Source organism: Electrophorus electricus, chromosome 14, assembly GCF_013358815.1.
Source record: "Electrophorus electricus isolate fEleEle1 chromosome 14, fEleEle1.pri, whole genome shotgun sequence".
NCBI classification, from domain to species: Eukaryota; Metazoa; Chordata; class Actinopteri; order Gymnotiformes; family Gymnotidae; genus Electrophorus; species Electrophorus electricus.
In genome coordinates, this window is record NC_049548.1 from 21905966 (window position 1) to 21921768 (window position 15803).

General features: G+C 48.1%; 1 protein-coding gene across 2 annotated transcripts in view; it reads left to right on the top strand.

The window, feature by feature from the left end:
- The first annotated feature begins 4777 nt into the window (after positions 1-4777).
- Positions 4778-15803, top strand: part of LOC113568469 (A disintegrin and metalloproteinase with thrombospondin motifs 14) — a 52436-nt gene continuing 41410 nt past the window's right edge. For both annotated transcript variants that reach the window (XM_035533805.1, XM_035533806.1), the window contains exons 1-2: positions 4778-5024; positions 5198-5589. In XM_035533805.1, coding sequence (XP_035389698.1) covers positions 4946-5024; positions 5198-5589 — 471 coding nt within the window. In that variant the 5' untranslated portion in view covers positions 4778-4945. The remainder of the gene's footprint in view (positions 5025-5197; positions 5590-15803) is intronic.

Genomic DNA, 15803 nt, shown 5'->3' on the forward strand with positions numbered 1-15803 from the left:
AAGAAACATTGAGATTTGAAATGTTGTTCTGACTGCTGGGTGCAGAATTTCTGTTTTTTATATTCCTTGATGTTAAGTGGGACACATTGTGATCAGGGCTGTGATGATTTTATTATGCTGCTAGTGTTTCTGTCTGACATGAATGACTCAATAAATGTGATTATACTGTTCAAATAATTACAATACTCAAGTTACACTGCTCAAATAGTTACAATATACAATTGATTACACTGCTCAAATAAGTACAATATTCAAATAATTACACTGCTCAAATAATTACAATACTTAAATGATACTGCTCAAATAATTACAATACTCAAGTTACACTGCTCAAATAATTACAATACTCAAATGATACTGCTCAAATGTAGTCATCGTAAAGGTTCAATACTGAACAGTCCACATTTATCATCTCCAGATCATATATGTTATATACAATATACTGCTGTTTGCGTTTAAAAGAAATGGTTTTCCTATGAGGTGTATCTGAGTTCATTTTTATGAGGGTGAACATAATAACAGCAATGCACTAACGTCCACCCATTCAGCAGTGGAGATCTATTTAGACTTTAGAGAGCTGGACTCATGCACCCTGCTGATTACAGAAAATGGAGAGACCACTTTTGTTATTTTCCACAGAAAGAGAGTGATCTCATCACTGAGACAGAGAGAGAGAGAGAGAGCGTGAGAGCAAGTGTCAGTGACCTTCTGTCCATTTGGAATGGCGCTAAGAGGAGGACTGAGGTTGTGTGGAGCAGATCTGAAGACTCACTGAGCACTCACATGTTCAGTACTCACGTTCAGCACTCACACGTTCAGCACTCACACGTTCAGCACTCACATTCAGCACTCACACGTTCAGCACTCACATTCAGCACTCACACGTTCAGCACTCACATTCAGCACTCACACGTTCAGCACTCACACGTTCAGCACTCACATTCAGCACTCACACGTTCAGCACTCACACGTTCAGCACTCACATTCAGCACTCACACAGTCAGCACTCACACGTTCAGCACTCACACGTTCAGCACTCACATTCAGCACTCACACAGTCAGCACTCACACGTTCAGCACTCACACGTTCAGCACTCACGTTCAGCACTCACACGTTCAGCACTCACACGTTCAGCACTCACACGTTCAGCACTGACACATTCAGCACTGACACATTCAGCACTCACACAGTCAGCACTCACACGTTCAGCACTGACACATTCAGCACTGACACATTCAGCACTCACACAGTCAGCACTCACACGTTGAGCACTCAGCACTGCTCAGGTGGGTATCCCCACACACACACGTCTCTCTGGGCCAGACTGATGTGTCCTGCAATGGTAATTTGAATGACCTCTGTTTTGCCTAAGTTTGCTTAAAAGTGGGTCAAATAGTTTCTTTCAGTTTTTCTTTCTTCCATGTTACCAAATTGCAGTACTGCACCAAATGCAGGGCTGTACCAAATTGCAGGGCTGCACCCTGTGGCTCCGGTAAAACGCAGTCTGTACCGCGTGTCATCTATGGGCCAGAGCTCATCTCACACCTGCCTGAGGAATCAACCATCAGGGGGCACCCACGGCAGACAAGACTGCACTGCTAGGAGGGGTAACACGAGGCCTGGCTCAAAGGTTTCTGTAACACACCAAATTCACCAATAATTTACAATTAATCCAGCAGTGCTCTCATTAGTGAAGTCACAGTAGTCACCATTAATCCAGGAGTGTTATCAGTAGTGAAGTCACAGGATTCACCATTAATCCAGCCGTGCTCTCATTAGTGAAGTCACAGTAGTCACCATTAATCCAGGAGTGTTATCAGTAGTGAAGTCACAGGATTCACCATTAATCCAGCCGTGCTCTCATTAGTGAAGTCACAGTAGTCACCATTAATCCAGGAGTGTTATCAGTAGTGAAGTCACAGGATTCACCATTAATCCATCCACGCTCTCATTAGTGAAGTCACAGTAGTCACCATTAATCCAGGAGTGTTATCAGTAGTGAAGTCACAGGATTCACCATTAATCCCCAAACCTTCTTTGCTGCACCACAGGGGCATTTCAGGAACGCCATTGGCCAACAGGTTTAAGCAAAAATCATCATTGTGCTTTATTTTAACTAATAATCTCATATGCTAACATCCACTATGAAATAACTTGAGGCTAAGGGGATAGGGGATTAGCAGCTAAGGGTTGGGCTAGGGGCTAAAAGCTAAGGGGCTAAAGGCTAAGGGGTTAGGGGTTAATGGTTGGGGCTAGGGGCTAAAGGCTAGGGAGCTCGGGGTTGGGCTAAGGGGCTACGGGTCTAGGGGTTAAGGGTTGGGATTAGGGTCTAAAGGCTAGGGGGCTAGGGGTTGGGCTAGGGGGCTAGGGGTTAAGAGTTGGGCTAGGGGCTAAAAGCTAGGGGGCTAAGGGTTGGGCTAGGGGCTAGGGGCTAGAGGCTAGGGGGCTAAGGGTTGGGCTAGGGGGCTAGGGGCCTAGGGGTTAAGGGTTGGGCTAGGGGCTATAGGCTAGGGGGCTAAGGGTTGGGCTAGGGTTTAGAGGCTAGGGGGCTAAGGGTTTGGCTAGGGGGCTAGGGGCTAGGGGTTACGGGTTGGTCTAGGAACTAGAGGCTAGGGGGCTAAGGGTTGGGCTAGATGCTAGAGGCTAGGGGGCTATAGGCTAGGGGGCTAAGGGTTGGGCTAGGGGGCTAGGGGTTACGGGTTGGGCTAGGGGCTAGAGGCTAGGGGGCTAAGGGTTGGGCTAGGGGGCTAGGGGTTAAGAGTTAGGCTAGGGGCCTAGGGGTTAAGGGTTGGGCTAGGGGCTAAAAGCTAGGGGGCTAAGGGTTGGGCTAGGGGCTAGGGGCTAGAGGCTAGGGGGCTAAGGGTTGGGCTAGGGGGCTAGGGGCCTAGGGGTTAAGGGTTGGGCTAGGGGCTATAGGCTAGGGGGCTAAGGGTTGGGCTAGGGTTTAGAGGCTAGGGGGCTAAGGGTTTGGCTAGGGGGCTAGGGGCTAGGGGTTACGGGTTGGTCTAGGGGCTAGAGGCTAGGGGGCTAAGGGTTGGGCTAGGTGCTAGAGGCTAGGGGGCTATAGGCTAGGGGGCTAAGGGTTGGGCTAGGGGGCTAGGGGTTACGGGTTGGGCTAGGGGCTAGAGGCTAGGGGGCTAAGGGTTGGGCTAGGGGCTAGAGGCTAGGCGTTAGGGGTTGGACTAGGGGCTAAAGGCTAGGGGGCTAAGGGTTGGGGCTAGAGGCTAGGCGTTAGGGGTTGGACTAGGGGCTAAAGGCTAGGGGGCTAGGGGTTACGGGTTGGGCTAGGAGCTAGAGGCTAGGGCACTAGGGATTGGGCTAGGGGGCTAGGGGCTAAAGGCTATGGGTTAGGGCTAGTGGCTAAAGGGCTAAGGGCCAGGCTAATGGACTAGGAGCTAAGAGCTGGGCTAGAACTGGGCCAAAGAGTCAGCAGGTTAGCCAGTAGAGTCACTTGGTTAGGCTTTAAAGTAAACTTCAGCCTAGCAAGGGAGAAGATTTCTCCAACCTTGTTACTTTACAGCATTTATCTGACACTTTTATCCCAGGCAACTTACAGTTCTGACTGAACACAGCTTGAGTAGTTAAGGGTTTTGTTCAGGGACACACAGTGCAAAGCTGGCAGTGGCAGGACTTGAACTGGCAACCTTTTGGTTAGTAGTTAAGAACCTTCACCACTGAGACACCACTGCCTAGTCGTTCTGCTTCACAATCTGGCTCTGAACTTGCCACCCACTTGTACTAGAATCTACTACTTTTTACACCTTCAGTATGACACTGTGTATTAAACAGGTAGCTATTTGTCAGTCAGGGTTTATAAGTGAGTGCAAAGAGTCGTGGATTTTTCAGTTCACTCTCAAAACCCCTGCGTGGGGTCCGACAGCACACAAGACTTTAGTAGATGAGACTAGTCATCGGCCTCTTGCAGAGTGAGAAGTTAGCTCAGAGCTCCTCTGCATCGAGCACTCCTTTACAGGAGGGTTATGACCAGATTAAACACTCCAAACATCTGCACCGTCGCGACCTTGGCCAGTGAGTCACTGTCCAGAAACCTGAAACACCAACGCTCTAGGGACAAAAAAGGAAAACTGACCTATATGAAGATCTAAACACAGACGTGGAATTGTTCTGACATTTAAAAGCCACAAATTAGGCTTTAATGTTCAGAGGAGGATGTAAATATTCTGGTAATGTCACTGTATTTTTGTAGTCTAAACTGAGGGAAGAAGTGATGAGTAAACAGACTGGAGAAGCGTCTTATTTCTAGACACAACCTACAGGTCTGTGCACGCTTCCAGAAACTGCTGAACTGTTTTCACATCAACCTTCAACTTAAAATGAGGATTTGCTACTCCTGGGGATCGACGTCGCGCGGTCGTCTCCGTCAGGAATTGCACGTGCAGATGTGACGGAGTCGCTCGCGCGTAAACCCAGCTACATTTCTGATTCAGTTATGATGCGGCGCGTGTAAATCCGTGCGTAAGCACGCGACACACCGTCAGACTCCGATGCACAAAAAGCCACTCAGAGTGTGCACTCGTGTGGACTCGCGCGTTGTAAGCGAGCTGCACCGCGGTAAAGTTTCCGCGTCTGAGGAAGCTGCGCCGGTGCAATTCCGATTCTGCGTCGGTGTGCGGGCCATCCAACTTTTTTCTCCCGACACCCCCAACTTCTTTCCTCAAACTCGCTGATTAGCTGTTTAGCTGACGTCACCAGCGCCCTCGCGCATTCTCTGTCCAAGTGGCCGCTTGGCTTTGCGCGCAGTTCGGCGCGGGCCACGCAACGGGAGACACTCGCGAGCGGCCGTCGTTCGGGCGCCTGGGGTGACAGCACGCTCCAAGACTCGCGAGGCCAGCAGGAGTTTGCGGTCTATCATAAAAAGATCCCTTTCTCTCCTCGGCGCTGGGTTTAAGGCGCCCGCGTGTATATCCCGGTCGCGCCATCGCGATGGATTCCGCTTACTTACTGATGCACTGCACGACAGTCCTGATGCTTCTGGACTGCAGGCGCGCGGCGCACTCGCACGGTAAGTAGACCGCGATGGCTTGAGCGTTATCGTTAACGTTATCTTTGCGCGCGATTACGGCAGTGAGGCTTAAACTGCAACACCGGGATTTATTACTGCGCCCCGGGGACGTCTCCGTACCAACATCTTGCACGTGAACAAACTCTCTGCCGTTTCCTGTTGTTTCTCTTTAGCAAACCTCTCCGGGAAGCTGAGTGAATACGGTCTCATCGTCCCGTTCTGCACGGACTCTCGCGGACGGTATATTTCTCACGTGGTGTCTGCTGCCGGCGCTGGAGGAGCAGCGTCGCCGCCTGCGAGAAAGCGGCTTGCGCGCAGCTCCCTCGCGACGTCCCCCCCCAGCCCGCGCGCGCAGGAGTTGTTTTTCAACGTCACCGTTTTTGGGAAAGAGTTGCACTTGCGCCTGAAGGCCAACAGAAGGCTCGTGGCCCGCGGCGCGTTCGCGGAGTGGCACGAGGACTTCGAGGAGAAAGGCAGGGAGCGCATGCACGGCGACTGCGCGTTTACCGGCGACATCACCGACATGCCGGAGGCCTCCGTGGCCATCAGCAACTGTGACGGCCTGGTGAGTAGCCGCGCCGGACGCACGAGTCAACACCGGCGATCTGGGAAGGTTCTAATGGGACTGTTTGCCCGCATTATCCGAGACCACCAGGTTTTCCAGAACTTAATGTAAGACACATATGTCCACCAAACCCAGTTCCAGACTATGTGGATTAAGTGAAACTCCTGTTCAGGGCTCCATGCTCCATGCTCTCTCTCTCTCTCTCTCTCTCTCTCTCTCTCTCTCTCTCTCTCTCTCTCTCTCTCACTGTATGATTTGAAGCATATGCCTTGAACATTAACTGACTGGGTGTCTGCAGGAATGTGTTGTGTGTGTGTGTGTTGTCTCCTGAGATCTGGGCTGTGGGAGAGGAATGTGTGTGTGTGTGTGTGTGTGTGTGTTCAGTGTTCCAGGCTAGGGAAGGGACAGAGCCAGAGCTCTGCACATTGTGTCAGTCACCATCAAAGATGCCGATCAGAATACAGAATCCGTCTAGGCTGGAGGTCAGAGTTCAGCAGGCACGTCTGCTCTCCGGCGTTATGGCGACTGTTACCAGTTACAGTGTGAGGTAGCCAACCAGACATGTTGGATGTTTCCGGGCCGGGGAAGACGGTCCGGCCGAGGTCGGCATGGAGGGTGAAAATGCCACCTTACCATCAATTATATGTGGCGTTCCAGGAATGGTCAAAGGTCAAGTGCACCTAGGCCACTGTGACCAGAATATAACCCAGAACATGACCTCTGACCTGTTGTGATGGCACAGCTGTGTTTTTTTTTAAAGTTTTTAAATACATTTTTGGTGAAAGGCATGAGATGTTAAATCTTTGCTGTACAAGAATGTTGAAAATGTTTGAAAAACGTAAAAAAATGTGGAGAATGAATACATGACAAAAGTGTGTGTGTGTGTGTGAGGGTGTTTGTGTGTGAGGGTGTTTGTGTGTGTATGTGTGTGTGTGTGCGCGCGTGTGTGTGTGTGTGTGAGGGTGTTTGTGTGAGTGTGTGTGTGTGAGGGTGTGTGTGTGTGTTTGTGTGTGTGTGTGTGTGTGAGGGTGTTTGTGTGTGTGTGTGTGTGTGTGTGAGGGTGTGTGTGTGTGTGTGTGAGTTTGTGTGTATATGTGTGTTTGTGTGTATGAGTGTGTGTGTGTGTGTGTGTGTATGAGGGTGTGTGTGTATGAGGCTGTGTGTGTGTGTGTGTGTGAGGCTGTGTGTGTGTGTATGAGGGTGTTTGAGTGTGTGTGTGAGTTTGTGTGTGTGTGTGTGTGTGTGAGGGTGTTTGTGTGTGTGTGTGAGTGTGTGTGTGTGTGTGTATGAGGGTGTTTGTGTGTGTGTGTGTGTATGAGGGTGTTTGTGTGTGTGTGTGTGTGAGTTTGTGTATATGTGTGTTTGTGTGTGTGTGTGTGAGTTTGTGTGTGTGAGTGTGTGTATGAGGGTGTGCGTGTGTGTGAGTTTGTGTGTGTGAGTGTGTGTGTATGTGTGTATGAGGGTGTTTGTGTGTGTGTGTGTGTGTGAGTGTGTGTGTGTGTGTGTGAGGGTGTGTGTGTGAGTTTGTGTGTATATGTGTGTTTGTGTGTGTGTGTGTGTGTGTGTGTGTGTGTGTGCTATTCAGATGACCCCTTATTTTGACCTTGTAAACCCAGCTTCTGTTAAAGGTTAAACGTGCTTTTGAGATTCAGCCAGCAGCATTTAAAACACACACGCTCACATGTCTCCAGTGTCCTGGAACACACATGCTGATTGCAGTTACAAGGCTGTGACTTTTAAACCTTTTCGTCCCCAAAGCCCAAAATTCTTTGCCTTTTTTAAAAAAAAGCCATGTACAGGCCCTCGGGCCTTAGTAATGGAGATTTCAGCATACAGCTGGAGAAATCAGCGCTGTTGAGCAAACACACACACACACACACATCTTTCTCCTGAACGATCTCAGCCCAGGCCAGGATGGGTCATCCTCGCTGCTGGAGTTTCTGCTGTGTGTCTGACCCTGCTCTCTCATTATGTGTCTGGAAACCTCTCTCTCTCTCTCTCTCTCTCTCTCTCTCTCTCTCTCTCTCTCTCTCTCGCTCCCTCTCTCCCTCACTCTACTCTCTGTCTGTCTCTCTCCCTTTCTCTCTCTCTCCCTCACTCTACCATCTCTCTCTCCCTCTCTCTCTCATTGACGTGGTGTTTAGAGTGAAAATAGACAGAGAGGATGTAGCAGTCTGGAGTGAACAGGTCAGGTTGCAACCAGATCAGATTACACTGCGCACTAGAGCCACCTAGAGTTCAGCAGAGAGACAGAGAGTGTGTGTGAGAGAGAGAGAGAGAGAGAGAGAGAGAAGGAATGAAGTGGAGAGGGAGAGAGTCTTCAGAACCTGGCTCAGGGCGGGCAGCGATACAGTGAGTTCTTGTCGGTCTGGCCGTGTGAGTGAGTCATTTGTGGCGAGACCTCCAAACTGTCCTGCAGCAGAACTTCAGTCTGGCCTGCAAAAGGTGAGATTTCCACTTAAACTTGCAGCTTGTGCGTTTGTCTGGGACACCGGACAGTGCGATGAACCAGGACAGAGCAGAGACTTGAGTTTATCCACGTGCCCTGGCCTACGGTAGTGCTTATGAGCAGAACAGTGAGCGTCTCACGCGTTCCTGAAAGACGGAATCCTGCGTGCAGACAGGAGCTCTGGTCCCAGCTGACCATCGCATCCCTCATACACTCGCCCTCAGCTGAGCTACCGTCATGCTGCCTGCTGTCTCAGGCGGCAGAGCAGGGGTCAATCAGCAGGGGTCAATCAGCAGGGTGAATCAGGAATGAATCAGCAGGGTGAATAAGCATAGTGAGTCAATGACGGCGGGGACCTGCCCCGCTGTGGCTCCATTACATACACACCCATGCATTGTGGCTCTAGAACATAACACACACCTGTGCACTGTGGTTCTAGAACATAACACACACCTGTGCACTGTGGTTCTAGAACATAACACACACCCGTGCACTGTGGCTTTAGAACATAACACACACCCGTGCACCGTGGTTCTAGAACATAACACACACCCGTGCACTGTGGCTCTAGAACATAATACACACCCGTGCACTGTGGCTCTAGAACATAACACACACCTGTGCACTGTGGCTCTAGAACATAACACACACCCGTGCACTGTGGTTCTAGAACATAACACACACCCGTGCACTGTGGTTCTAGAACATAACACACACCTGTGCACTGTGGTTCTAGAACATAACACACACCCGTGCACTGTGGCTCTAGAACATAACACACACCTGTGCACTGTGGCTCTAGAACATAACACACACCCGTGCACTGTGGCTTTAGAACATAACACACACCCGTGCACTGTGGTTCTAGAACATAACACACACCTGTGCACTGTGGTTCTAGAACATAACACACACCTGTGCACTGTGGCTCTAGAACATACCACACACCTGTGCACTGTGGTTCTAGAACATACCACACACCTGTGCACTGTGGCTCTAGAATATAACACACACCCGTGCACTGTGGCTCTAGAACATAACACACACCCGTGCACTGTGGCTTTCGAACATAACACACACCCGTGCACTGTGGTTCTAGAACATAACACACACCTGTGCACTGTGGCTCTAGAACATAACACACACCTGTGCACTGTGGCTCTAGAATATAACACACACTACATGCCACTAGCGCGTTCCGTGGTGACGGTGGACGTCTGCTGATGTCAGCACAGTGCCGTGACCTGCCTTTATGTACTAGTAGTCCAGTAGTTCAGTAGTTCAGAAACCACCTCACAGAGATCAGCGGTGAGGCAATGCCAGGGTAGGATTTAACCTGTTTATCTTTACATGCACTGCATTACAAATAAAAGAAATGACATAAACACGCAGTTTGAACCAGAAGAGAAAAACACTTCAGACTCGGTTAAGGCCAAAACACTAAACAAAACAAGCAGCAATATATGCTCTAGTTCCTTCTTCTTCCCTAACTTCTGCTGGAACCATTCCCCAAGTCTGGGGGTCACGGCCCTAGTTCTCCGCTTACCGTGGGAACCACAGTTGCTTTCACCCTCCACGTCTTTTCCAGCTCTTCTCTCAGCCTTCGGTATTTCTCGACCTTCTCGTGTTCCTTGTTCCTGATGTTGTTATCACTCAGGATCACCACATCTCTCACTACGGACCTCTTGTGCTGTTTGTCCGTGGATCTTAGCTCGGTCATTCTCCACCACCTTCGGGAGTGTGTCCCACTTTGACCTCTGAACTTCCAGCCTGATGAACTTCCAGATGTTTCTGTAGACTATACCAACCACTTGGTTATGGCATTCCATGCACACTGACTGGGAAGGCAGAATGTTTCAGTGCCAACTAGCGGACGAGCAGGACTGTGAAATGGCCTTTATGGTCTGGACTGTCTCTGTCTTTCCTCTGGTGTGTGTCTGTGGTACACAGCAGTACCTGTGTCGCTACACATGTCCTGTAAACCTGCACTCTAAACACTCTCTGGTCCTGTTGCCCCACAGGACATGTGTGGAGGGTGTCAAAGTCCGATTTATTTGTGTAGTGATTTTTACAACAGATGTTGTCACAAAGCAGCTTTACAAATGTACAAGTTCAAGCCCCCAGTGAGCAAGCCAAGGGCGACAGTGGCTATGAAATCTCCCTACAGCAGCAGGAAGAAACCTTGAGAGGAACCAAGACTCAAAGGGGGGGGCCATCCTCCTCTGGACGACAACGGACACCACAATGGTGCCAAGACTTGAATACAGTAATTGCTCATGCTGGTGGAGGGTGTGTAATCAGCTTCGGCGTGAACTATCCCGTGACCAGCGTCAGTCAACTTCGAGCTGACCCTTCGACCTCCCACCCTGCAACCCCGCCCTGGCCGTGGCGCTCACGCTGCTGTGACTCGTGCCCTGGTGTCAGGACGAGGTGGGAGCACGCAGAGCACAGAATCCGCGTTCCCGGGAGACCCCGTGACGGCTGAGATGCACTTCCACCGTGTTCCAGGATGTTGAGAGGTGGCTCAGAATGAATCACTGTGGCAATGTGTGCGCATGCATGATTGAGAGAGCGTGAGTGTGTGTGTGTGTGTGTGTGTGTGTTTCGAGTGATCAGATTTCATGTGCTCGGAACAGGATTACTCTCTACAAGTAGTCAAGAAGAAGCAGCTATTTATACAAAGAGAGAGCAACGCCCAGCAACAGGTCACACAAACACACACATACACACCCAGAGTTTATAACACACCATGCACACACACACGCAGTGTCTACAACAGAACACACACACCACACACACACACGAGACACACACCCAGAATCTACAACACACCAGATACACGCGCACACACACACACACACACACGCATGTAAATTTTTTCCTCTCACCTCATCTGTGCATCTGTACTAAGAAGCCTGCGTGTATTTGTGAGTGAGGCTATAGAGAGAACAGGGAGGCACTGAGACAGAGCAATAAAGAGACAGAGAGAGGAAAATGTGCGATGTGTATTATATGGATGTCCTTGGGCGTTATAATGTGTAATAGTAGAGAACGATGCGGACATACTGCGTCTGAGACTGTAGCAGCGCAGTTTGACTCGAGCTTACATGGAGTGTAATGGTGCCCATTAGCCATATGGTCTCAGAAAGGGTTTACAGCTACATTTACATCATTTATCTGAAGCTTTTATCCAAAGTGACTTTGGATATGTCTGAACACAACTTAAGGGTTTTGTTCAGGGACCCAAGAGCGGAAACCTGGCAGTGGTGGGACTTGAACTGGTAACCTTGTGGTTACTGGTCCAGTACCTTCGCCATGTTTCCAGGTTTCCTGCACTGATGTGTCTGCACAGTGAGGTGTCACATTAACGATATGTTGGCTTGTTTGTCATTACTGTTCTGCTGCAGTTGCTATTGTCACTGTTAGCAGCAGAGAGCTGCTATAGTGCACTACCCTGAACGTGGCAGGGCAGTGTTTGCTTGTTAGTGATGTAACTTCATCCATTTTTATATTTCCGTAAAAAGAGAAAACAGGAAGAAAAGTCTTTCTCAGAAAAATATTTCTCACCCCAGATGAACTTCCATGAGCTGTCCAACACTGGAGCTCTGTGTCTTGGCCTACAGATATCTCTCAAACACACATATCACACACACATACATCGCACACACACACACACACGCACACACACACACACATCACACACACACACACATACATCACAGACACACACATACATCACACACACACACATACATCACACGCACATAAACATCACACATACACACACACATACATCACACACACATACATCACACACACACACACACACACACACATCACACACACACACACACATACATCACACACACACATACGTCGCACACACACACACACACACATCACACACACATACATCACAGACACACACATACATCACACACACACACATACATCACACGCACACACACACATACATCACACGCACATAAACATCACACATACACACACACATACATCACACACACATACATCACACACACACACACACACATCACACACACACACACACACACATACATCACACACACACATACGTCGCACACACACACACACACATCACACATCACACACACATACATCACACACACACACATACATCACACACACACACATGCATCACACACACACACATACATCACACGCACACACACACATACATCACACACACATAAACATCACACATACACACACACATACATCACACACACATACATCACACACACACACAAACATCACACATACATTACACACCCATACATCACACACATATACATACACACACACACACATACATCACACACATATACATCACATATACATACATCACACCCATATATCACACCCATATATCACACAACCATATATATCACACACCACACATACATCACACACACACATACATCACACACACATACACAAACATCACACATACACACACACATACATCACACACACATACATCACACACACACAAACATCACACATACATTACACACCCATACATCACACACATATACATACACACACACACACACACACACACATACATCACACACATATACATCACATATGCATACATATATATCACACACACACACATATATCCCACACATATATATCATACATACATATATCTTACATACACATACATCCCACGCACACACACATATCACATACACTGCCAAGCTGGACTGCTGCCTTGGAGAGAAGCTTCTAGTTTCAATTTACACATGTCTAGCTCAGTCATAACTCAGTCATAGCCCAGTCATAGCCCATTCAAAGCCCAGTCATAACTCTGTCATAACCCTGTCATAGCCAGTCATAGTCCAGTCATAACTCTGTCATAACTCTGTCATAACCCTGTCATAGCCCAGTCATAGTCCAGTCATAGTCCAGTAATAACTCTGTCATAACCCTGTCATAGCCCAGTCATAGTCCAGTCATAACTCAGTTATAACTCAGTCATAGCCCAGTCATAGCCCATTCAAAGCCCAGTCATAACTCTGTCATAACCCTGTCATAGCCAATCATAGTCCAGTCATAACTCTGTCATAACTCTGTCATAACTCAGTCATAGTCCAGTCATAGTCCAGTCATAGTCCAGTCATAACTCTGTCATAACCCTGTCATAGCCAATCATAGTCCAGTCATAACTCTGTCATAACTCTGTCATAACCCTGTCATAGCCCAGTCATAGTCCAGTCATAACTCTGTCATAACTCTGTCATACACCTGTCATAGCCCAGTCATAGTCCAGTCATAGTCCAGTCATAACTCTGTCATAACCCTGTCATAGCCCAATCATAACTCTGTCATAACTGTCATAACTCAGTCATAGTCCAGTCATAGTCCAGTCATAACTCTGTCATAACCCTGTCATAGCCCAGTCATAGTCCAGCCATAACTCTGTCTGGTTGAATGATGCTGACCTGGGTAGTGCAGTGGACCTGGAGCAGTGAAAACACAGGCGTTATGACCTGAGCTGAACCGAGAGGTGTTAGTGGGTGGTGTTAGAGGGTGGTGTTAGTGGGTGGTGTTATTGGGTTCTGTTAGAGGGTGGTGTTAGTGGACGGTGTTAGATGGTGCTGACTACAAGGTTACAGTGAAGAGTACTAATTCATGTATATAATCAATGACATTGAATTTCTAATAATATTTATGTGTGTATATATGGGAAAGGCTGGAATCGGCCAGACTGACAGACGGCGCACAGGCCCTATTCATTGGCAGCACAGGAAGAAGTTCTGAACATGAAATCAGTAGAGGCTGGATCTACCACACCAGGCAGGACCCCAGATACAGGCTGTGCAGACACCCCTGAGACAATCAGTCCAGCACGTAACAGCGGGATGCAAGATGCCAGCAGGCAGAGCGCACATGGAACGCCATAAACAAGAAACATCTGTGCTGAGTATACAGAAACATCTGTGCTGAGTATAGGCTGGACAGTCCAAGGTCTAAGTGGGACACACCACTAAAGGTGGTGGAGAATGACTGCGCTAAGATCCTGTGGGACTTCCAGATGCAGACAGACAAGATGGTAAAGGCTAACCAACCGTACATAGCAGTGATGGACAAACAGCAGAAGAAGGTCAGTGATAGATGTTGCGATGTTGCGATAACAACATCAGGAACAAGGAACACGAGAAGCTCGAGAAATACTGAAGGGCTGAGAGACGAGCTGGAAAAGATGTTGATTCCTCTACACACTGTGTTCATACGGGGCCGAGGGGGACTTGAAAGAAGCGTTGTTTACATCAAGTACTGAATCTGATGTTAGCATGATGTTATTGTCAGTGTCAGACACTACATAATGTACCCAATCATGTACTAAGAATTCACATTTGTTTCTCTTTAACAGAACCAAGAAAGCAATTACCCAGGACCCCTGACCAGGTCAAGTTTGGTTAAGCATATACCATATGGAGACGTTATGCTGGTAGTTAAAAGATGAACTTTGAACTTTGACCTTAGCCCAAGTTAAGCAATGGCTGAAGTTGTACAGGAAGTCCACACCTAAAGCTCCTCCCACCTAACCAGTGTCTATATAGTCCCAAATCCTCTCTTTCCTCAATCACGAATCATACTACAGCTATAGCTGGACACATGCTCTGTGCCGGTAAGCCAAACTGGACATGCTAACGTGGAATATTTAGAACATCCTGTGTTTGTGGTGACCTGATTGTAGCTGGTCTAGTGAGCCACGCCCCCTGGATGGGACGGATGAACCAGCACAGGCTAAGGTCACCGTGGGTCATCCTCTGCATTCCAGGAGACCCGCCTACTGCAAAGGAACAGTTCGAGCTCCTAGAGTTTATCCCAGATCAAATGCTCACCTGCGTCCATGACAGCGGTCATGTGGGCTGTGTTTGGGGTTTTCTGTGAGTTTCTGGCTCATATGGAGACGTCCTTTTTCTGTCCGGATCACTAAAAATACCAGGATGCTCCTGCCAACCGTCTGGGGTTGCATTTTTCTGACATTTGTTACTCGCCTAAATGATGGTTTGGTGGTATTTTGAACAAAGGGGAATTGTGTGGCTTTACCGCACACTGAAGTTGCTGTTCGCATGAAAATAGGACCCCGTCAGAGTTCTGCCTTTTATTCTGTGTGGGTCACATCCACAAACCCCCCTGCAAAAGTGTCCTAAGAGTTCATCTTACGTAGCTAGGAAATCTTATTTGTTCAGTCCTGTACAGACAGGAATGGGTATCCCTCATTGTTTCTGAAGGAATGAGCATCTTCTGATGTTACTTTTGTGGTTGTTGTGAAGTGTCAAACAAATGTATTCAAACTGAATTAATCGGATTTGTGAATTGAAGCGTTAACTGGTCAGTTAAAAAAGTCATTGAGTTCGCTGAAGTTGGGGAAAACAAGGTTATAAACATAGCAATTGCTAAACCACACACATGCACACACGCACACATGGTGGCATTTTATATTCAGACTGGACTAAATCTAATTATGAAATCTGACTCAATGTGGTTTGAGATTAGCTGAAGGTTTGAATGTTTGTGTTTTAAGTGTAGTTCATGTGTTTGTTTACTGGTCAATATTGTACTGGCTTCTGCATCTGTGATCATGGTTAATATGTTTAATAGAGGCTTCCAAAGGTGCATACTTAATTAAACAATTACATTTGCAGCTTGGAATCAGACTGAACCACAGTGTTTATCCCCAGGCTATCTGAAGTTCCCTGGATCTGTT